This window comes from Sceloporus occidentalis, unplaced genomic scaffold (assembly GCF_023333645.1).
Source record: "Sceloporus occidentalis isolate IW3139 unplaced genomic scaffold, rSceOcc1.0.p SCAF_6, whole genome shotgun sequence".
NCBI classification, from domain to species: domain Eukaryota; kingdom Metazoa; phylum Chordata; class Lepidosauria; order Squamata; family Phrynosomatidae; genus Sceloporus; species Sceloporus occidentalis.
The window spans coordinates 105,967,027-105,990,851 of record NW_028316986.1 but is presented as its reverse complement, the minus strand read 5'-3'; the positions used below and the strand labels follow the sequence as shown (position 1 = coordinate 105,990,851).

General features: G+C 40.0%; 1 protein-coding gene across 6 annotated transcripts in view; it reads left to right on the top strand.

The window, feature by feature from the left end:
• The first annotated feature begins 789 nt into the window (after positions 1–789).
• Positions 790–23,825, top strand: part of ARMC2 (armadillo repeat containing 2) — a 69,699-nt gene continuing 46,663 nt past the window's right edge. For 4 of the 6 annotated variants that reach the window (XM_089530609.1, XM_089530610.1, XM_089530607.1 and 1 more), the window contains exons 1-6: positions 790–854; positions 9,406–9,562; positions 11,069–11,197; positions 14,733–14,988; positions 15,739–15,811; positions 17,486–17,657. In XM_089530609.1, coding sequence (XP_089386735.1) covers positions 14,774–14,988; positions 15,739–15,811; positions 17,486–17,657 — 460 coding nt within the window. In that variant the 5' untranslated portion in view covers positions 790–854; positions 9,406–9,562; positions 11,069–11,197; positions 14,733–14,773. Of the gene's footprint in view, positions 855–9,405; positions 9,563–11,068; positions 11,198–14,732; positions 14,989–15,738; positions 15,812–17,482; positions 17,658–23,825 lie in introns of those variants that run through there. The other 2 variants (XM_089530608.1, XM_089530612.1) reach the window with 2 other exon arrangements.

Genomic DNA, 23,825 nt, shown 5'->3' with positions numbered 1-23,825 from the left:
ATTGAAAACAGGTCCCAACAAGAGGTCAATTAAAACAGACACATCTATTTTTATATGTAAAATATTTTTATAAAATATACCCATCAATTTTAAAAAATAGGATTTGTTATATTAATTTTAAATATAAATATTAAATATAAACACATTTAAATATTTATTTTTTATATATTATGCCTGACCTTGGAACTACATTTTGCAACACATCGATTTAAAATTTTTAAATTTAGTTTAATAGTTTAAATTTTTATTTTTCTGTCGCTGATTATTTTACACACACACACATATATATATATATTCTATCTTTTATGATTGGGAGGGTGCTTGAGGGACAGGGGATTTTTGGAAATGCGATTTTATTATAATTTGTATTTCATTGTTTTTTATGTCTCGCAATATAAATACATTATTATTATTATTACTATTATAATTACTAAAAGGACATGCACGCAGTTTAAAAGGGCAAAACAAAAAACCCCAGAGTCTTAAAATGATCTGGGTAGTAGTATATATGCCCCAACATATATATGAATATGTCAGGAGGAACTAAATGGGAGATGCAGAGGTGTGAGGAGCGTGCTGGGAGCAAGCCATGCTTCCTGCGTGCAGAGCAACCTGTTCCTCCTTCCCTTCAGTACAGCTAACCCTGCTCCATCCTGCCACTGAGCCCCTAATAAGCAAAAGCAACAGACAAGACTTATGAGAGGCTGCGCATGCGCACAGCGTCACACCGGCGACATACTTCTTTCGGGCAGAAGCTTCATTGGCGGCTTCTGCGCATGCTCGGCGTCCCCACCCGAGTATGCGCAGTAGTAGCGAGGAGGTTTTGTTTTGTTTTGCAGTTGCAGGCGACTGAGGTGACGGACGGCTGTTGTTTATTTGTTTGTTTATTTATTTGTTTGTTTTTTAACCTCCCCCCTTCCAGCTTGAAATATCTCCCGGCCGGAGGTAGACTTTGGCGAGGGTCGAGTCCACGGCGTGTAACGGCGCTAGGCCTGGCTGTGAGGGCCCCGTTGCCATGGTAACGGACGCTGCCCGACGTCGCTGCCGCCGGGGACACTTTGGTCCCGTTTCCTGGTCCCCCCCCTTTCTGCTGCTTCTTCTGTATTTGTGTGTATTTGTCTTTAAGTATGCTGTTGTTGTTGTTGTTGTTGTTGTTATGTGACTTCAGGTCGTTTCTGATTTATGAAGACCCTATCATGGGTTTTTCTTGGCCAGATTTGCTCAGAGATTTGCCCATTGCTTTCCCCTGAGGCTGAGAGAGTGTGACCTGCCCAAGGTCACTCAGTGGGTTTCGTGTTGTTGAGTGCCTTCTTTTCCGACTTATACTGGCCCTTATGGCAATATATATATATATATATATAGTATATATATTTATACATATTTATATTGCGAGACATAAAAAACAATGAAATACAAATTATAATAAAATCGCATTTCCAAAAATCCCCTGTCCCCCAACCACCCTCCCAATCATAAAAGATAGAATATATGTATATATTTATTATATATATATATATATCAGTGTAAAATAATCAGCGACAGAAAAATAAAAATTTAAACTATTAAACTAAATTTAAAAATTTTAAATCGATGTGTTGCAAAATGTAGTTCCAAGGTCAGGCATAATATATAAAAAATAAATATTTAAATGTGTTTATATTTAATATTTATATTTAATATTAATATTGGAAATATAAATAAATATTTTAAAAAACATCCTATTTTTTTAAATTGATGGGTATATTTTATAAAAATATTTTATAGTGTATTTATAGCGTGTATATTGTGTGTGTGTATATATATACAGTATATATATATTGGACAAAATTTGTTCAGAGGAGGTTTTTGCCATCGCCTTCCCCTGAGGAGGCTGAGAGAGTGTGACTTGCCCAGGGTCACCCAATGGGTTTCATGTTTTTGTGAGCCTTTGTTTTGGACTTACGGAGACCCAAAGGTGACCTTATTTTAGAGTTTTCTAGGCAAGTTTCTTCAGGGGGGGTTTGTTTGCCATGGCCATCCTCTGAGGCTGAGAGAGTGTGACTGCTCAGGGTCACCCAGTGGGTTTTCATGGCCAAGCAGGGTTTCAAATCTTGGTCTCAAGGGCCGTAGTCCAACATATGTGTGTGTTTGTATATCAATAGATGTATGGTTTATATGTACACTTATCCCTCCATATTTGCAGCTTTGATATTTGCAGATTTTATTATTTACAGATTTGATTGATACATCTCTCTAGGAATCTCTAGGTCCTCCAGTGCAACTCTGTGGTCAACTTTAACTAAAAGTTGCACTGAAAGCCCTAGAGATTCCTAGAGAGGACATTCCACTAGACATTTGTAGCTCCTCCAGTACAGCTCTATGGTCAGTGTCTGTTGGATGTTGACCTCAGAGTTGCACTGGAGGACCTAGAGATTCCTAAAGAGGTGTCCATTAAGGCAAAAACATGGCGTTTTTGTTATTTGCAGTTTTCCCATATTTACGGGGGTCTTGTGCCCCTAGCCCTAGCAAATATGGAGGAACAAGTGTATAGATGTATATAAAGAGAGAGGCCAGCATGGCATAGTGGTCTGAGTGTTGGACTGCAGTTCTAGAGATCATAGAATTATACAATCATAGAATTGCCAGCTCGGCCATGAAACCTGACCTTGGGTGAGTCACACTCTCTCAGCCTCAGGGGAAGGCCATGGCAAACCTCCTCTGAACAAATCTTGCCATGAAAACACCATGATAGTGTCACCATAAATTGGGAACAACTTGAAGGCACACAACAACAACAACAACAATATATACACACACATACATACAATCATCCCTCTGCTTTCGTGGGACATCCGTTCTGGACCCCCCATGAAAACGGAGAATCACCTGTATTCAAGCCCCATTGGCTTGAATAGTGACGTTCGCCTCATTTTGTCCCCCTCCGTTTGCTGCCCGCAGATGGGCAAGGGATGCAGACTTCAAGTCCATGAAAACAGAGGGGTGACTGTGTGTGTGTGTGCAGTGTAGTGTATGAGAAAGTGTGAGTAGAGGGCAACAGTTGTGCTGACAGTCCTATTCCTGTTTAAAACTTTGGCTGATGGCATCAGAAGTGTCATTCTTCAGCATCCAAGGGATAAGGACTAACACAGCTGCCATGTTGGATTCCCTTGCTTCTTAGAATAGGTGCATCTGTGCCCTCCAAGTCATCAGTCAACTTATGTCAGCCCCATGAATTTTTTAGAGATTTCTTATACTGAACATTAAACCAGTAAAGATGTTGATGATGTATTATAATATATATATATATATATATATATAGAGAGAGAGAGAGAGAGAGAGAGAGAGGAGGATAACTCTCTTACATAATTTATTTTAAGGTATTATTGGGTACAACTTCACGGGAAGTACTGGCTGGGGCCTCTCTAAACATGACAGGGTGTCTTTTATATGGAGTGTGTGTTTTAGTTAGGTTTTTATCTTTTTTATGTTTTTATGTTAATTTTATACTGTTTTTGAGTAGATGATTTTAATTGTTTTTAATTTTTTATGGTAAAGTTTTAAAAATGTTTTCTTTTTTGTGAGCCATCTTGGGTTCCTTTCTGGAACAAAGGTGGCATATAAATAAAGTAAATATAAATAAATAATAAACAGAAGGTCAATAACATATAGGGACCTAAGTTTGAAAGGTACAGGTTGAGTCACCCTTATCTGAAATGCTCGGGACCGGAAGTGTTTTGAAATTTGGACTTTTTCAGAATATTTACATATGCATAATGTGATATCGTGGAGATGAGACTCCCCATGAAATTCGTATGGTGGTTTGTATGCACCTTATACGCATAGCCTGAAAGTGATTCTGTACACAGTATTTTGGATAATGTTGTTTGTGAAACACAGTTTGTGTACACTGAACCATCAGAAAGCAAAGGTGCCAGTATCTTAGCCACCCATGTGGACAATTTTGGATTTTGGAATTCCAGATAAAGGAGACTCAACCTGTACTTCTTGGACTAGACTTTCTGCAACAGGTTTGCTACATTATCTTGATGCTTGCAGAGAATAAGTTAATAATGCATTGACTTTGCTTGTATATAAACATAGCAGAATGGTTGCCATGGTGGTATATCAATTTTTTCAGCTTAAACACTGAACTAAAGAGTCATGGAATTTTGGAGTTATTCTGAATGAATCTTTTAAAATTATGCAGTATTTCTTTGCATCTTAGTTCCTTTCACAGCTAACCGCACTGTTGTGTGAATACAATAGCTCATGCCAAGGAAGTGTGGTATAATGGGGTGGAGGGGAAGATATATCTTGAGATCCACTTAATAAATTGATTTAAAGTTACAGTAGGTGGGAAGGCTGCACTACCAGCATTCATAATTCTAATCCATTTGAGGCTGCAATGATTGATATTCAAGAGGTAACAGAATTCCAGAGGTGTACCTGTGTTATCCCAAAAAAACAGCCCTATCACCTGATACATACCATAGATCTGTGAACTATGGTATGTAAAATTGGTCTTTAAAAAGTTAAATGATAAGGTTCTGTAGCTGAACAACAGAGACAGAAAGTGTTATCATTTATTTTTATTCTGGTTTATTTAACAGTTTGGGTGCTTATCCCATCACTCTGAAAGTAAAGCAGATGCTCAAGTCAGCTCCAACCTACAGTGACCCTATAATGGGGTCTTCTTGACAAGACTTATTCAGAGAAGGTATGTCATTGCCTTCCTCTGAGGATGGAAGAGTTTGGTTTATCTAAATTTATGCAGTTTCCATGGCTGAATTGAGATTTGAACCCTAGCCTCCCAGAATCCTAATCCAACACTCAGACCAATATACCACACTTCCTCTCTAATAAGGCAGGATGACCCCAAAGAAAGGGTTTTCACTTCAGCTTTTTGAGAAAACAAATAATTTTCTCACTAATTCTGTCATTTAAACCATTGTGAAAAATCCAACTCTTATTTTGCTAGTAACATTAATTTCCCCCCTTAAAATTCCAGTTAGTTTTTATTTTAAAGTATGATTGCATTATCTAAAGAGAGAGTCTGTTCAGATTGAAAAACATGGTTCCTCCATTGTATTAGAGGGATGAATGGAGAGAGATGGTTATTGGAAAGAACAGCAACAGTGGAAGTGCCCATTTTAGGATGAATTTAAAAGAACCAAAATACAGTAAATTTAGAATCCTCAACAGGAGTTCATTTATTTAATAAATACATTTTTAAGATAGGATGGCCTGATGCTTTCTAAACTACATTAACAGAGTTAAGATGACAGGCAGACATACTATAACATGTCCTACTTCATGAGAAGAAAACAGATACAGAGGCCTGAAAAACAAGATGGAGAGGGTGAGTTTGGCCCGGGTTAGCTCCTTTTCTTTACAACTGAGCACTCACTTGATTAACCCTGGCTGAACCAGATAATGTAATCTACCCATAATGCTTTGGGATATGTGGCTGACAGAGGAAGTGAATGAACATGAAAGGTAAAGTTCCTAATCTCACATTTTTGTCAAAGCTTTCTTATCCCAGGTGGACAAGAGAACAGGAGGAACAAATGCAGTAGCTTCTGCATCTTCCAACACATTATTCAAATTAAATAGAAATCTTTAATAATATCCTTCCAAAATGCAGAGTTTTTGTGATATAAAATGATGATATGCCATCAAAATTAAACAGCTTTAATAAAAGTCTGTTTGTAGGGTTGAATGTAGCTCTGCAGTCATCGCCTCCATCATAAATGTACTTGTAAGGCAGAGAGTTTAAGACTGAAAAGAGATTTGATTGAAACTTAATTAGAACGTGTCGTGGATTATGATGGTTCTGCAGCATAGAATGAGATCGTGTCTCCCAGGTTGCCACTTACTTAATTAAAAGAGAACAAATATTAAAATCCAATAAATGATATATCTCTAGAGCAAATGTAAAGATTTAGAAGTAGACGGAAATGACTCATTATTCCAAGACTGGAGATCAGTAACAGAAATTGTCATGAAGTTATAAAAGTTCACAGTGCAGTGGGGAGAATAATGGAAATGGAAACTAACAGAAGGTAATGGGTTCATCTTTATATTTCTGTCTCTAGGTTAATTTCATGTTTGATCATGTGACTGCAATGTACAAATATAGTACAGTTAAAAAGTAATTGATTGTTTGTTCTTGGAGGCTGGAATTGTTACAGCAGCTTGGAGTTTGGGTGGAAAGACCTCTTTCCCCCAGCAGCTCGCCAAAAATGTTTGTGGTTTAATTTTCCAGGTTGGAAAATCAGTTTAGTTTTAAATCTATGCTACAAACACAATATTTTACTAGCAATTTAACTATAATGGCTTTCCCCAAAGAACCATAGGAATCGTGGTTTGGTGATCCAACTGGAGAATGGATGGGGATTGTTTGGCTATACAGATGTTTGGCTACTGCTATCAGTTGGACCCAACATGGTAATTGATGTAGCATCTCAAGGACCAAAAGTCTCTTGCCTTTGAGTTAGAGATCTCCAGTCATCCTATCACAGTATAACTATCTTTACAGTTCTTTTTGAAAAGTGAAAGACAAGTAAACCAGATAATTTTTTTTAAGATGACTGTTTTATACCTTTGTTATGACATCACCAAATATGTGACCATTGTTGATGGCATAGAGAAATTAATGTGGAAAAATCCTCTCCTTGTTAAACTGTGTGATGTTCGGAAATTATCTTTATAATTTAATCTTTAACGGGGCTGGGCTACAGTTATAAAAATGTCTGATAGGAAGGAAGTTCCTCACTCCTTGTTAAACTGTGTGCTGTTTGGGAATTAGAGAGTTCAATGACTACCGGTATATATTTTCTTGGGCACATTTCCCACATTTTGAAACTGCAAATATTACATATGGTAAATAGATACACAGTTTATGTATCTTTATGTATTACACTGTGATATGGGAAATATAGTGCAATCTTGTGCTTGACTATTTAGAAGTAACTAACTGATTTTAGTGTCATGGAACTTATTCCTAAGTAAACTTTGTAAATCTTGTGTTTATAGGTACTGTATTACTTTGTATATAGCTACTTGATATGTTGGAAAGGTGGAGATAACTCACATATAGCCTTATTATAATCAGTTTTTTTTAACTGAGTATGCTGTAGATAACTAAGAAATGGCAACAAAAAACAAGCAGTTAGATTAAAGGGTAAAGGTTGAAATTATTTTCCATTCCTGTAAGTAATGCTTTTTGAAGCACTCAATGTACACTTGCAGTAAGGATTTTTTAAAACCATTTCCCCCTTTAAACTCAATATAATTTACCTTTTTGAGGTCATGTTGTAAACTGCTTCAGGTATTCTTGAGTGTTAAAAGAAGCTTGCCATACTGCATCAAGAGCTAATGTCTGAGAAACCCTTGCCAAATCCGTTTTAGGAATATAGTGGTAGGTATATAGCGGTTGGCTGTGGTTACCCAGAGGGCCTTTTCAGCTGCCGGTCCCAAACTATGGAATGGCCTGCTGGAGGAGATCCGACACATTACTAATCTTGATGGCTTTAAAAAGGCCATCAAGATGGATCTTTTCCGACAGTCCTTCCCTGAATAATTCACTCGGTCACCCCGCTGATATAGACGATCTTACTGATTACCCAAGATATCCTGTTTTCCCATCTCTGATTGTTTTAATTAATTGTTTTAATGATCTAATTTATATTTTACTAATGTTATGATGGAATTATTATGTTGTTTGTGTAAGGAAGGAAGGAATAGAGGGATTTATTTATATTTTAATAATTTTATTATTATTGTAAGCTGCCTTGATCTTATTGGAGAGGCGGGATAGAAATAAAATTTTATTATTCATTATTATAGCCAGGTGCCTAGGTTCCTGACCATTAGTCACGATTAACATAAGTCCCATTGATTTCAGTGGGCCTACTTTAACTACAATAGGCCTACTGTAACTAGCACTTCGAAAGCATGCAAATGCAGGTAGATAAATAAGTACCATGGTGGGAAGGTAACAGTGTTTGGTGCAGTCGTGATAACCACATGACCACCAGAGCAGTCCTTGGACAACGCTGGCTCTTCAGCTTAGCAATGGAGATGAGCACCGGCCCCTACAGCCAGTTATGACTAGACATTCATGTCAAGGGACTACCTTTGCCTTTATTTTTAAGTATGTGTGGATCCAATTTTTTCAGTACAACTGAGGTAATTTAGACCCTGCTCAGCCTTTCTGCTCCTCCCTCTCTTTGTATATATAACTGCAGACAAAAAGAATGGATACTATATACAGTTGCCACTCCTAATGCACGGATTTGAGATCCGTGCCCTTGAATATACACAGAGGGGCAATTTCCGCTATTTGCAATAGCGTGTGTGCTCTTGCCGCACGCACGGGGGCGCGCTCCATTCAAACCTGTGGGACTTGAATAAGAGTGAACCTGCATTTTTGCTTGGGGGGTCCAGAACAGATCCCCCGTGAAAATGGAGGGCCAATTATATATTTAAAAACAGACATAACAAAAAGAATGGATACTATTTTGGATGGGAAGAAGTATTCTATGACTTGAGTAGACAGTATTTCAACAGCAGTACTTAAATGGTAGTGCAATATACCTTTTTAAAAGCGTAAAATCAGATTCGGTGGAGAAGAAATATTCAAACAGAATGTATGTGAGAGGAGAAAAATATGATGTACCAGCCTTCAGTAGAGGTGTTTGAATCCTTAGCCAAACCTGTGTAGCAACTGCTCTAGGCTGATTTAAGCAGTCATGTTGGATCCATCATGGGAAGATGTATGCAAATAAGCCATTTAAGATGGAACTTATATATCTCCTCACATCACAGTGCTTTGTTAGTGGAGTCATTTTCTATATTTAGGTGCCAGTGCCCAGATGAAAATAAGAGCAGAAATCAAGTGCTGTATATCTCTGTGTGAAGTAGTCTTCAGTTACTTTGTGGGACGATGTTTGGATCTCTTGAAATAACTACATAGTGTTTGTATGGTTGTGCTTAAAAAAGCAAAAGGAACACAAAAGGGAAAAATAAAAATAGATCCTGAGAAATTGTATTAGAAGAGAAATTGGCATGTTTTTCTGTGTAAGAAGTAGTGAATTAAGAATAGATATCCAGTCAATCGATAATAGTATCTAACAATAGCAGCTTGATTTCTACAAAGTAGTTCAGTTGGCATGGTGCCTTAAACTGCATAATTGAGAAGGAATCCTTCACTGATATGTGATATGGACAGTCTGGGGATGTATATTTTGTACTTGGTGATCCATCCTGTGTGCGATGTTCATACTTGTTTGTTTTGGCTGTAATTTTAGTTTGCATTTGCAATAGAAAGCAGCTCTAGTTGGTTTCCATTAGAACAATCCCTAGATAGCACTGTTCACTTGTCTTGTTTGTTTTGACAATAAATGTTTTCTCTTTATCATTCAGATTCTGCTGAGATATCATCATTGTATTATTCTATAAATCTTCAGCTGGAAGTGTTTTTTTTTTTAAAAAAAAAACCCACAGTTATCTAATGAAGTTTACCATAGACTCAAGGAGCTGTTGTTTTTGGCCTTAAGAATATATAGCAGCCCAATTTTAGGTGAGTATCTCTTGTGTGAGAATTTGCTTGTATGTGAGAGAGACATTTCCTTCCTAAACATAAGAAATGTTTTGTTCTCCCAGCACTTCTCTACTGGTCCTTTGCCATTAATAATAAGACTACAGGACAATAATAATTAGGGCTCCAAGGAGCTTTACTATTCTCTCTCAAGTTTCAAAACCTGGGTCTCAGAATGGGCTAGATCAGATGAGCTTGTAGGAAGGTTACACATGATGGGGAGGAGAGATCCCACCTAACTTTCTTACCAGCTAGCTCTTCCTACCCTGTTCAGCCCTTTGGTGCCAGGTTGAACCAAAATACATTTCTCTAGCAACAGTTGCATTTGACAAGGGTACAAGTTATGTGATTCAAACTGTAAATGTTAATAATTTAAGTGGTGTATGTATGAAAGTGCAGTCATTCCTTGCTATCTAGAGAGGATCTGTTCCAAACCCGCCCCCCCATGGATAGCAAAAGACACAGGATCTTAAGTCCTGTTCTTTTCAATGGGCATGTATGCCTGCTCATGCCTGCATGCACAGCCATTACACAGGCACCCATTGAAAGAGCTGGGGGTTGCTGTCCACAAAAACTCAGATCTGTGGATGGCAAGTCCGCTGTTGGAGCAGGTGCACTGTACTAAAATGCCACTGAAGATACTTTTCCATCATCCGTCTAGAATATGTGGAAAACCTCTAATGTACTTTTGGAATGCGGGTAGAGAATACACACTAAATATGTGTTGGAAGTCCTCTAGGAGATCATAGCACTTAAAGACTGCTCTGTGAGACAGTGTGCTTGCTTCTCAGTACTGCAACTCAAGCCAAATAACCCCCCTTCTGTGGATTTTTCAAATTTGACTTAATATCTAGGATTTTTCATTTGTATGCTGAAAAGAACAAAAAAAGTTAAATATAATGCATAAACAAAGCACTGAAGAACTCTCTTTTAACACGTCTTTACAAACAATCACCAAATAACACGAAATGTTATTTGTGTATTGAGCTCATCTGATATCTTACTGTGTTTCAAATGTTTTGATATAACCTGTGGCTATGTAGTTATATATTACTAAGACAATAATTTACTCATTTCTCAGTAAGACATTCATGATGAAACATTCATCTTCTTAATTTACTATTGCTATTTTCTTCTCAATTGTTTCATTTATTGATACACCATAAATCAAATATATGGTCCCAGGAAATGTTTTCCAAAGAGGCAGATAGGTTTAAGCCTTCACTTTTTTTTCATCCTTAAGCACTTGGATTCCAGATCAGAGCTTTTTTGGTCAAGGCACTTCCTTCAGACATTGGATAGCAAAACGGGATTCCTTGACCTACCGGTAAATGCAAGTCATAGTCTCTCAGCCTAAGAAGAATGCAGTAGCAAACTCCCTGTAAACTAATCTTGCCAAGAAAACCCCATGATAGATTAATTGTAGGAATGCCATAAGTCAGAAATGATGTGAAAGTACACAGCAGTAAAAGAGATTTTTGTGTGCAGAAACAGTGAATGTGAGAGGGAAGCACGTGGTACCTTGAAATAGGTTGTAATGCACACTCTCCTGAAGAGGACTTCCCTGCACATAGAAGTCTATGAAAGTTACTGCTATCAATAATATCCCTTTTTGAGGTAAGGTACTTGAACATGTGGTGTCTCAGCATCTTCAGACATTCTTGGAAGAAACACTGTCGGGACACATTTCAGTCAGGTTTCAGGACAGGGCATGGTATCAGAATAGCCGTAATTGTCCTGATTTTTAACCTGTGTGAGAGAGAGCAGAAGTTTTTCCTTGTTGATTACCCTGGATTTCTCAGCAGCTTTTGATACCATAGTTGACGATATCTTACTGGATGAGCTGTGCGTGAATGGATTGGGAGGGAGTGTGTTATGATAGTTCTGCTTGTATGTATAGAGCTGTTGCAAAGAGTGGCACTGGAGGATTTTTATTCAGTCTCATGGCTATTAAATTGTGGTGTGCCACATACGTATATCACCCACGCCCCATGCTGTTCAGTATCTGCCTTGCAGAAGTACTGACCACCCTTTAACTTTTTCACATTTTCTTGTGTTACAGAATTAAGTAAACAAAAATACTGGTACTTTTTGGTTATACAAGTAGTCACCTTTCCCTTTCAGTCTACCTGAGGTGAATATAAATTGTTCCCTGATTGTGATTCAGGTGTCTTTCTTCAATGGGCATCCCCAGGCTTCCTCTGTGCATGAGCTGTACATGTGGATTGCTGTGTGGTCACATCATGTATTTGATGCTTTATTACTTTGTTGGGGTGGTAATTTGGGCATTGGACAGATCTATTTGGAGGGAACTAGAGGCCTTAGCCACCATGTACCCATGTTAAGGATCTTCTTGGGGGATCTTGGGGTTGAGACTTATAGGTCAGGCCCAGAATAGGTGGCTACAGACCCATGCATTATTCACCACATGCCAGCTGGATAGGCAGGAATCTACATTCTTTTTCAGTCAATTTTAACAGTTTACGCTCATCAGTTTTGTGTCAAACGCAAAAATGTCCAGTTTTAGTCCCATCAGACCTGAGAATCTTTCCTCTCATGTATATGCTGTATCTTCCACTTGCTTCTTGCAAACCCCAAACAGGCTTTACTTTGACTTTTCTTGTCACCACCCTTCCATACACTCTTCCATGATGGCATGTAATACACAAAGGAATTCCAGAGGGGGAAATTACCATGTACTTTATAGACTATAGCAAGGCATTTGACTGTATAGATCACAAAAACCTATAGAACACTTTCAAAGACATGTGAATGCCACTACATTTGATAAACCTAATGAGAAATCTGTACTCAGGACAAGAGGCAGAACAGTTAGAACAGAATTCGGAGAAACAGATTGGTTCTCAGTTGGTAAAGGGGTGAGGCAAGGCTGCATTCTGTCACCCTATTTGTTCAATTTGTATGCAGAAAACATAAGAAAAGCAGGGTTAGACTTAGAAGAAGTGAAGACAGGTGGAAGGAACATCATCAGTCTTAAAATATGTGGACAACATCTATAATACTATCGGGAAATATCACAATCTTGGAACAGTTACTAAGGAATGTCAGAGATGAAAGTGTAAAGGCAAGCTTTGATTACTTTGAAACATTGATTAGAATGGTGACTGCAGTTAAGAAATAAAAATAAGACTAGCAATGGGAAGGGCAGCTATGAAAGAATTAGAAAAAATACTGAAGAGTAAAGATGTACATCTGAGCACTAAAGTCAGAATCATCCAAGCCATTGTATTTCCCATTACCATGTATGGATGCAAGAGTTGGACAGTAAAGAAAGCAGGCAGAAAGAAAATCAACTCATTTGAGATGTGCTGAAGAAAAGTGCTTAGAATAACATGGACAGCTAAAACAACAAACAAATGGGCCCTTGGACAGGTCAAACCTGAAATCTCCTTGGAAGCCAAGATTATCAAATTGAGGCTGTCATACTTTGGTCACATAATGAGAAGGCATGGACCACTAGAAAAGACAATAATGCTAGTAAAGATAGAGAGTAGTAGAAAGAGAGGAAGACTGTACACGAGATGGATAGATTCAGTCCAGAAGACCATGGGGATTAATTTGCAGGAATTAAGCAGAGCAGAGGAGGACGGGATCTTGAAGATACCTCATTCACAGGGTCGCAATAAGTTGGGGTTGACTCGCGGGCAGTTAACAACATCCAATTCTTCCATTGCTGGCCCATTTATGGTTTCTCTCGTCTCAGTGCCTTCAGAGCTACCATTGAATTCTTGGTTGCTTCTTTGACTAAGGCCCCCTTACTTGATCACTGAGTTTCAGTGGATGATCTTCTCTAGGTAGAGCCACAGTTCAGCACTACTCTGAGGTCTTCCAGAAACATGTGTCTTGAGCCTCTGGAATTGCACAAGGGTGGACTCCATTCAGGCATTTACATGTCTTCTGGAGGCAAAATGCTTCATAGAAGTTGAGGGAAATTTATATACGCCAATGATTTATACTCTGCAGTTGGATCAACCTTTCATGGACAGAAGGGCTCTGCTCATGGAAAGTGCTTCTTCCTCATTTCTGCGGATTCTCTCAAGCCATAGCTCACCCCATTCAGATGTTCCCCTGACCCTATATAGCATTTTCTTGGGGTCAGGGGTACTGCTGTGAAAGGGAAAGTATGGAAAGAACTACTTCTGTTAGCCCAGATGCACATATCTGAATCTAGGTCTTAACCCACTTTGTTTCATCAAATATAAAGGTGATGTTTGGGTTATAAAATATCTGTTTGGGGTGGGGAGATTAAACAGAGAAACATCTTGCTGTTCTTTGCATAGTTGAGGTGGTATCAGACATTTATTTAATGTCTTTGGTTTTCAGATATTACAATAAATACAACATGCACAGTTTTGGTCATGATATCTTAGGTTTTACATGAGCAGGTCTTATGTAAGTTCTGGATCCATCCTTTAGACATCTGACAGACATGGAGAAATTGCAACACTATACTAAGTATAAAACTCTTGTCATAGGAATTAGCAACTTCAGTAACTCCAGGGACTAATATTATCCTCTTGGGATCAGCCACAGGCCACCATCTGCCACTACCAAACCATCCATATTTCATTGCAAAATCACACTGCTGAGTTTTGGCAGCAAAACAATAATAACAACAAAATCCCTCTTAAACAGGAAATGCTTGCTTTAATGGGGTTTCTGAATTGCCCCCCAAATTTCAGACATAAATCACAAAAAATTTTTAAATCAAGTGTCTTCATTGCCATTAAAGTTTGGTGGCACAACTCAAAAATGGCCAGTGGATGAACATCCATCTCTGTGCACTTTGAACTTAATTTGATGTGATCCTATGTGTATGGTGGTTCTTGATGTCTTAGGTTTGCTGGCATGTTTCCTGCAGCTATTATTTTATTATACCAAGAAGTAACACAAATATACTATTGCTGGTAGGAACAATGGAGTGCCAGGGAATCCTGTAATCACAGCCATTTTGCTAGATATACCAACCAGAATGACCATGCTAATCTGCAATGCAAACAGATGGCTGAGCAGTATGGGCTAATGACCAATGCAGTGGGAGTTAGAGGGATTAGATATGCACCAGAATGTGATCAGAACTCTGAAATACTTATATGATAAATAAGCTATATTTTATATCTCTTCTGTGTAGTGTGTGAACTGCTTTCTGCAATATACTTTTCTACACAAAAAATGCAATCTTCAAAAAGTAAAAAAGAATATTCAGGAGCTTTCTATAAGCCTCCATTAGCTGTCCAGAAGACCAGTGCTGAGATCATAAATGAAGCACGGAACGCACTAAGAACCTTAAGAACTCGAAGACCATTTACACCAAGAGAACAACAAAGGAAACTTTTTGGATCTGCCTCATCAAGGACACCTGAAAATAGGCCACCTTCTAGTTTTAGGTATGGGGACTTGGAGGGAGGGGATGTAGTTCTAACATTTTGTGAGAGCACGGGATGGCATGCACCCTGGAGTATATGATTCAAAAGGATTTGAGATGTTTAAAAGGCAGACGTTGTAATTGTTCACTTTTTTCAGCAGCGAGTAAATCTGTAGCAGTGTAACTGCTAAAAAATTGGAAGTAGTTGAAGTGTTTCTGACAATTTTTCATTGTCAGTATCAAACTATTATTAGGATTTTTTGTGTGTAGGAGGATGAAGTTCCTGTCATTTGCTGTTCAGATGTCTCATCTCTTGCTCTTGCTGATTTCATGAGTCCCAATAAAATGTAGTTGTTTGGTAGCAGAGCTAGAGGGGATGCAGAGCAAGAAACAATTCTTTTTCTATTTGATAAACAGACTAGGGGCTTTCTCACTCTCTCACTTTCTTTTCTAACTTGCCATTTAGTCTTTTGCTTTGCATTCCAACAAAGTGTTTTTGAGGTACATTGAACAGTTCACAAAGGCAGCATTTTTAGTCAGTGTACGTGTAAACTTTTTTTGGGGGGAGGGGGGGACAAAAAAAATCAAACAATTGTTTATTATTATTTCTCTGAAGACGCCAGCCACAGATGCTGGCAAAACGTCTGGAATAAACTCCTCTAGAACATGGCCACATAGCCCCAAAAACCCACAAAAAACTATGGATGCCGGCCATGAAAGCCTTCGACTTCAAATTGTTTATTAATTAACATGGTTTGCTTTTTTATTCCAGTCTCCATGCTTTCAACTTTGAATCAGTTGAATCAAGGACTGTCTCTTGTGCACGCCTCAACCCGTTGGATCATGTGCGTATTTTCTGTATTCTATACTTGAAGGGCTTTCTGTATTCTGTACTTAATTAAAACTAGACATGAGGAAAAGCTACATCAGAGTATGCTTCTGAAAAATCTATTTATTCACAAAAAATAGTTACATTAGTTCTCACTGGGCTCCAAAAATTTAGCCATTACTGTTAAGACTCTATGCCAGTGATGATGAACCTTTTCAGGTCCACATGCCGGGGTAGGGGTTTCTGTCCCCTGGAGGCTGGGCTGTGTGCCAGGAGGCGAGACTTCTACACCAGGAGGTGGGGCTTTTGGGGCGGGAGCTCTCCCCCCGCCCTTTTTCCCAGCCCTCCAGCTGTCTCTCAGAGACAGTTGAGGGCGGGAAAGGTAAGTGGAGATGAACAGGATTGGGCCCGCATCAACCCCTCTTCCCCATGGACCTTTCCTGCCCTGCAACTGGCTCTCTGGAGTCAACAGTAGGTTTTGAGGCCAAAATTCTGGATTTTTATACGGTCGTCCCTACTTATCCTCGGATTTTTTATCTATGGATTCAAGCATCCACGGACTGAAAATATTCAAAAATATTATAAACTCCAAATAGCAAACCTTGATTTTCCATTTTATATAAGGGACACCATTTTACTATGCCATTATATTTTATGGGACTTTAGCATCCACGGATTTTGTTATCCACTGGGGGGGGGGGTGTCCCTCGAACCAAACCCCAGCGGATAACAAGGACCCACTGTGTGACCTGTGGATAAGTCAAGGGTAAACTTAAGGGCACATAATCATACATGTAAAGGATGTCCTGCTCCCTCTTTCTGCATCTTCCCAGCCCAGCTGCCCCCTCTGGGAGGAGCCAGACTGGGAAGATGCTTGGGGAGGGAGCATTTGTTCTTCTTGCATCTTCCCAGCCCAGCTGTCCCCTCCAGAGGCACCCGGGCTGGGAAGAGGCTTGGGGAGTGAATGCTCCCTCCTCCTGCGCCTTCTCAGCCTCGTTGCCTCCTGCAGAAGCAGCTGGGCTGGGAAGAGGCTTGAGGAGTGAATTATTTCTCTCCCTGCCATCTTATTACTGTATTGACTCATGTATAAATCAACCCAGTTTTTTTGGGTCACTTTTGTAGTATAAATTTTTTGACTTACACACAAGTATATATGGTGTTCAGTTTTAACAATGGTCTAGTCATTGGGAGACAAGGCAGGGATATTGCCTAAAGCCAAGGTTAATAGATAACCACATGAATAAATATTGTGATGTAATGTGGGAGTCAAAAAGAAGATGTGATGTAATGGCCAAGAAAGCCTCCATGAGGCTGGAGGGTTAGCAAGTGTTATAATGTGTCTCTGTACTGAACAGAAAAACAGATAACATGCATTCCAATAGGCAGTATGGTGATTACCCCTTAATTCAGTTCCCCAAAGTTTTTTTTAAAAAATCATAAAATGTATTAGCAGCCACAGAATTCAGATTACTGACAATTTCAGCCTTTTTTTTTTGTAACAGAACAGGATTTTAATTTTTATTACTGCCAATATCCATTTATAAGAGAAATTCTTGCAGAAATTTCAGAAGCCAAAGTTGCTGGATAAGACTTTCATGATTGAATGTTGGCTTAGATGTCTATTTAATTTAAAAACATCGTAGAATGTATGCACTTGCTGTATTTTAAGTTAGATCTTGTCTTGTAACAGAAGCCAAAACTGCTACCATCAGCCACAAGTGAAGAAGAGCATTCTGTTTTCCCTGCAAAGCTACCAGTGGATTCAGAAGAGGTTAGAAAAGTCAGCAATGCTCGTGCACTTTTGTTTAAAACTGCAGCTTGTGGAAATCTTCTCCCTGATAAAGTGTTTCTTCCCATTGAGAGTAAGACTCTTTCCATACTATTTTACCAACATATTTTAAAAATAAATCCTTTTAAAAATTTAGATCAGCCCAGTTGACCTGGTTGAAGAATTAAAATTCCTTTCAGTTCACAATTAATGTTGAAATTATTTGGAAGTCATACCAAATATGGTCTCTGTGAATGCCCACAAATGGGTTATTCTGCACTTGTGCAGAAAGCTTTGGAAACTTCTGGAATCACCAGAGAAAACTTTTTGTTGGCAGCTGCTCCCACCCATATATATATATCCCTAGTGTTCACATTCTTTTCTCCAGTTCCTTTTGTCCGCCACACTAGCTGCCTCAAGGAACTTTGTTGTTAGAATTACGGCCTTTTTTTCTCTAACCTCTGACTGTTTAACAACTTTTCTTCTTCTTAACAGTTTGGTTTGGTTACTAATCGTTTGACCTGTTTACGGAGTGCCCCTTCTTAATGCACTTACTCAGGTTGAATTTGTGGTGGCAGTGTCCCCCCCACCTCCAGTCTCTTCTTCCCAGCCTAGTCATGGCTTCCTGCTCCACATCCTTTAAGAAATGTATCCAATGTAGGGCGAAAATCCCTAACCAGGACATTCATTCCAGCTGTCTCCTGTGCCTAGGAAAGGGGCATAATGTGTCCACCTGCTCCCATTGCAGAGCCTTCACCCCACAGGCTTGGAAAAATCGGGAATTATGTCTGGGTGGCTCTGTACCGCCAGATCCTGACCCTTCGGCTTCACATCCTTCAAGCCTTCCCCATCGATGAAGACCCTTCAATCTCAATCAGAATTCGCCGAATCTTCCAAAAAAGATTCTATTAAGGATAAGGATGCAAATTGTCCCTAAGAGATTCCTCTAAGGAGAAGGACTGTGAGCCCAAGGAAGACCTTCGAAGCGCAAACATTCTGACCCCAACTGTTCTCCTCATAAATATGACAAAAAGCACAAAAAGACCATCCATTCTGAGACAGGTGCCAATGGCTGTCCCCGATCCCATTGCTACACATAGGGTGGATATAGGTTTGGCATCTAAGGGTGAGATACTCCCCCCGCCAAAACCTCCTCTCCATTTAACTCCCTGCTTGCCACTGATGGTGACCACCTCTATGCTTCGGGGTAGGGATCGACTATCTGCTTCTCTCAAACCCTGCTGCCACCCTGAGGATGTCAGTGCCAACCAACAGTACCAAGAGGAGCATGGTGAGGAGGCTCACACTGACCATCGGTACCATGACTACACTCTTACTAAGCACCCTTCCAACCTCATTTATGACGAAGAGGCTAACCTATACTATGTGCTCCTCAACCCTCAGGATGTCATTTATCATCTTCTCATCTGAGAGCTTCATTGGCAGTCTTTCTCTTCTTGAGCCAGGTTGCTGATTCCCTTCTCCGCTTTGGCATTGCAGATCACTTGCTCTCCTCAAGTTTCCAACCTTTCTCACAGGCATCAGTCCGAACACCACCCCCGGACACCGCCCCATCGTGAGCCATTACCTGCTTGACCTCGTTCATGGTCTCCATCTCAATGCTCTCTAGTTACCCTACCTCTCTGGATAAAATCAGAGCTCACTGCCCATGTCAGGTTTTGGTCGTCCACAATGCAGCCTCCCCAACGGATGATGTCTCCTCATTTGCCGAATAGGTCATTGAAATGACCAGTGCCCTCAACATTGATGTCCTTCATATGGACTCCGATGCCCTGGGTCCTATTGATGAGAGGGTGCATGACAAAGTTCCCACTCCCATGTCCATTGCCTTCCTACCCTCCATGGTTAAAATAGCATAACTTTCATCAAATGCTCTGGCTACAGTTCCTCAGAAGTCTAGGAAGATAGAAAACTTCTATTGCATCACTCATTTTGATGCTTCCTGGTTGTTAGAGCAACCACGGCCTAACTGTGCCATTGTTGAGGCCTTGCAGCTCCATTATACCCTGAAGACTTCAATGACCTTTAAAGACAAGGAAGGTAGAAAGATTGACGCCATGAACAGAAAATGTCATGTGACGGCGACTCTCTGTTGCCAACTATTCCACCTTTATGTGGTCCTACTAGCAACATCTGTGGGAGAGAGTTCTACCACTTTTTGACGACCTCCCTGATGAAAAGTAACAGCTTGCCATGGCACTCCAAAAAAGTAGTTCCCCAAAAAGACAGCAGTCTCTGGCCCATTTTGGGCTTGTGTTTGTTAAACTCTTTCATCTTTTACAAAAATTTTCGCATGGTAATCCTTTCTTTGATTCTTCCCTTACCACAAGAAGGGGATGGGTTCGCCACCCTCGACCTCAAGGATGCCTATTTTCACATTGGAATCCGTCAAGACTATTGTAGATTCCTCACTTTCTTTGTTGGGACTGACTACTTTCAATTTTGGACCCTACCTTTAAGCCCTTTTATGACTCCAAGAGTCTTTACAAAGTGCATGGCCGTCGTTGCTGCCTAACTACATCAGCATGGCATATCCGTCTTTCCCTGTTTAGACGATTGGCTCTTTGTCGCTTCCTCAAAGCATGTTCTGCATCAAAACGTCCACTTTGCCTTGGCGCTCTTGGACTCTCTTGGCCTGCTAGTCAATGAGGACAAATCCAGCCTCGTTCCATCTCAAAAGGTCCAATTCATTGGGGCTTTGCTTGACTCCAAGAGAGCTATAGCCTTCCTACCCCAGGACAAATTCAGCGTTTATAGAGCTACAATCACACAGGAGGATCACCTCTCACACTGCTCAGGTGGCTCTCAGATATATGGCCTCAACCACATATGTTACCCCTTGATCAAGGCTTCAATTCTGACCCTTCCAATCTTGGTGCCTCTCTGTCTTTGACCCCTCGATGGATCATCCTTTCAAGTGGCTCACTGACTGGTCGCCAGGATCTTATTGTGGTGGCTGAACTCTGTGTGGGAATGCCCTTTCTGCCTTCCCAATCACAACTCTTTCTCACTATGGATGCCTCCCTCCAAGGATGGGGAGCCCAGGCAGACGGCCTCACAGTCAAAGGGATGTGGTCTGCCCGGGAGAAGCTATACCACGTCAAGGCACTTGAGATGCTGGCCATCAAGAAGACATGAAGTCCTTCAAAACTTTCCTTCGGGACCAGACAATCATGCTACTGACAGACAACACCACTGTCATGTATTACATCAACAAGCAAGGGAGAGCAAGATCCCAGACCCTACTCAACCTTACTCTTCACATATGGGACTGGTGCATAGAGACACGTTATCATCCCAGTTCTTCATCTGCCTAGTGAAGAGAACAACCTGGCAGATCAACTCGGCAAATCTTCTGGCTCCTGCCATGCATGGACACTCCATCCCCACATGGCACTGACTCTGTTCAGTCGATGGGGACTGCCTCAAGTCGACCTCTTCACAACAAATGCCAACCATCAGTGCCCACATTTCTGCTCCAGGACTTAGGCTAAGGGCTCCAAAGGGATGCCTTCCTATTCGATTGGAATGGAAAGATGCTATACACTTTCTCTCCATTTCCATTGATCACCAGAGTCATTGCCAGAATGATGGATCACTCCGACGCCATCCTCATCACTCCACTTCTTCAGCTCTCCAGGACAGAATACCTCTGTCTGCCACCCTGCCCCGACCTTCTCACTATCCATGATGACCAGGTTCGACATCCAGATAGTGACACTCTTCACCTCGTAGCTTGGAGAATCCGTCCCTGACTCCTCTTTGAGAATCCATCCACACTGTTACCATTGTGGCCCACAATTCTTCAACCCAGAAGTCTTATAACCTCAAATGGCATAAGTTCCTCATCTTTCAGACTGAGAAGGGACTATTTCCATCCCGGGTCCATGTAACCCATGTCCTTGAATTCCTAATGATACAGTGCACCTGCGTCATATGTGGGTGCACCTTACACTCCTTTCAGCATATGCTGAAAGCCGCGCTGGGAGAAAGGGCGGCTCATCCCATAAGGAATAATGGGGGGTGTGCGCGGCATACTCAGTACAAGACATACTCAGATTTAGTATGTATTTCCAACTTTTATTGTGAGTTAATAAAGTTATGTATTACCATATGCTTGCTGTCATGATCTCCCTCCTCCATTCTTCAAAGCTTTCCAGCCTAACCCATTTGTGTGCATTCACAGAGACCATGAAGAAGGACAGGTTGCCCATCTGTAACTGTAGTTCTTCGAGTGGTCATCTGTGAATTCACACAAACCCGTCCATCCTCCCCTATTGGTCATGTCCCACTTATGCTTCTTCACATTCTGCTACATGGTGTACTTTGGAACTGAAGAAAAGAGCAGGAATGGTAGGGATATATATATGGGTGGGTGGGGCTACCGCCAAAATGTTTCCCCAGCGATTCCACAAGTTTCCAAAGCTTTCTGCGCAGGTGCAGAATAACCAATTTGTGTGAATTAACAGATGACTACTCAAAGAACTACAGTTACAGGTAGGCAACCTGTCCTTATGTTGGCTTACCCATGATTATACATAGGCAGATTCCAGAGGGTCCCCAATACTCCAAATCAGATTTTAGAAGGGTACAGTGGACTGTAGGAAAGGGAGAGAATCAGTGAAATTTGGCTCTCCACCTCAGCTATTGGGAGTGTTTCACACTCAGGGGATACTCCTGCCAATGGCAGCAAACTCAAGATCTAAGCCATTGCAATTAATGTATACTACATTCTAACATCACTTTTTAAAGTCTCATCACTAGGTGAGAGGTGATTGAATTTAATGGAATGTGTAACAGAAGTTAGTCTATTATTTTAGACTAATAGTAGATATGTAGCTTAAAACAATGTGCACTGAATGCCATTGAATCCCATTGTACAGTGCTGTGTAAATTTACAGCGCTTTATAAATAAAGGTTAATAATAATAATAATAGTTCTTCAGTGTTTCCTTATTCATCGCTGGGCACTTAAATAATTAAAAGTTTTCACTACTCCTACTTCTGAGTAGACACGGTGAGAGCATGGAATTAATAAATGAATCTTTTAGCTTGAAAGTAATAACTCCAACTCACCAGTCCCTCTTGGCTTTATCTTCTCTCTTGACTTTTCCCCCTCACCTCTTCCCTCTTCTACTTTTCACACAACATTTTTGCAATGGATCACATACACTGAGAAGTTTGGTAGTGCTGAAACTTGGAGCCAAAAAATATATAGCTCACCCCATCCCTCCCTGTGCCTTTCTTTTTAAAAAAATCAACTTTTGAGTTAAATGAGGACATGTTCTAACTGACTTTGCAGATAACACTTCTTATTAAGGAAGGAGGGATAGAGCAAGCTGTGAGGCTACTATGATTCATCTTTATTAGGGAGGGCAACTTTAAAATGACCAAAAGTACATGTCTGAAGGTGCCAGCGATCAAATGTGCCCGAGTGTCAAAAGTAAAAACATCCTTGCTGTTCTATAAATTCCATGACTGGGTTTGGAAATTAGCTTTTGCAGTAATGAATTCATTACCAGTTAACAGATAATTAATGATTAGCCAATTCATTGATTAGTTTTGGTGGTAAATAACTTCCCATTTTCTAACATTTAACATATCAAATTAGTTTTCAAACATAACTTTGCAAACTCTGGTAGCAATTCCATTGTTTAGTATATATACAGATGGAAATTACACCTAGTGACAGTACAAAAATGGAGACAGATAAAGAGATCCTGTCTGAGAAGGTAGAGTCTGCAGAAGGGATGATTTCACAATGAGATGATGAGATCACCTGGTAAGTCCTGAACAAAGACTCCTTTCCCTGGCTAGCACAAACGTCTCTGAGAAGAGGATTTCAGAGACTGCTTTAGAGAAACTATTAATGGTGATGTGTTTTTAAAAATAACGTAAGTAATTTCTGACTGAGCTTTTCTGTACTGTTTCTTTTCTTTTTCTTTTTCTTCTACATGTAGGATATATCCTGGACCCATTATCAGTGCAACAAGTTATGAAACATTCTTGTACTTAGTTTAGGCAGCAATGTTTTCTATAGAGCTGTAAGGTCACAGCCCTTAGGAATAAGGACATTTTTTTAAAAAAAGTTTCCTTAAAAATCTTTGATGCCAAGATGACTGCCTGCATCAGTTCCTTTTATTCAGGTTTCTCTTTTTAAAATAATACCAAGTAGCATGGGCAATTATTATACTGTTAAGACTAATACTTCAGAAGCATCTCTCTCTGCTATTTTAAACTCC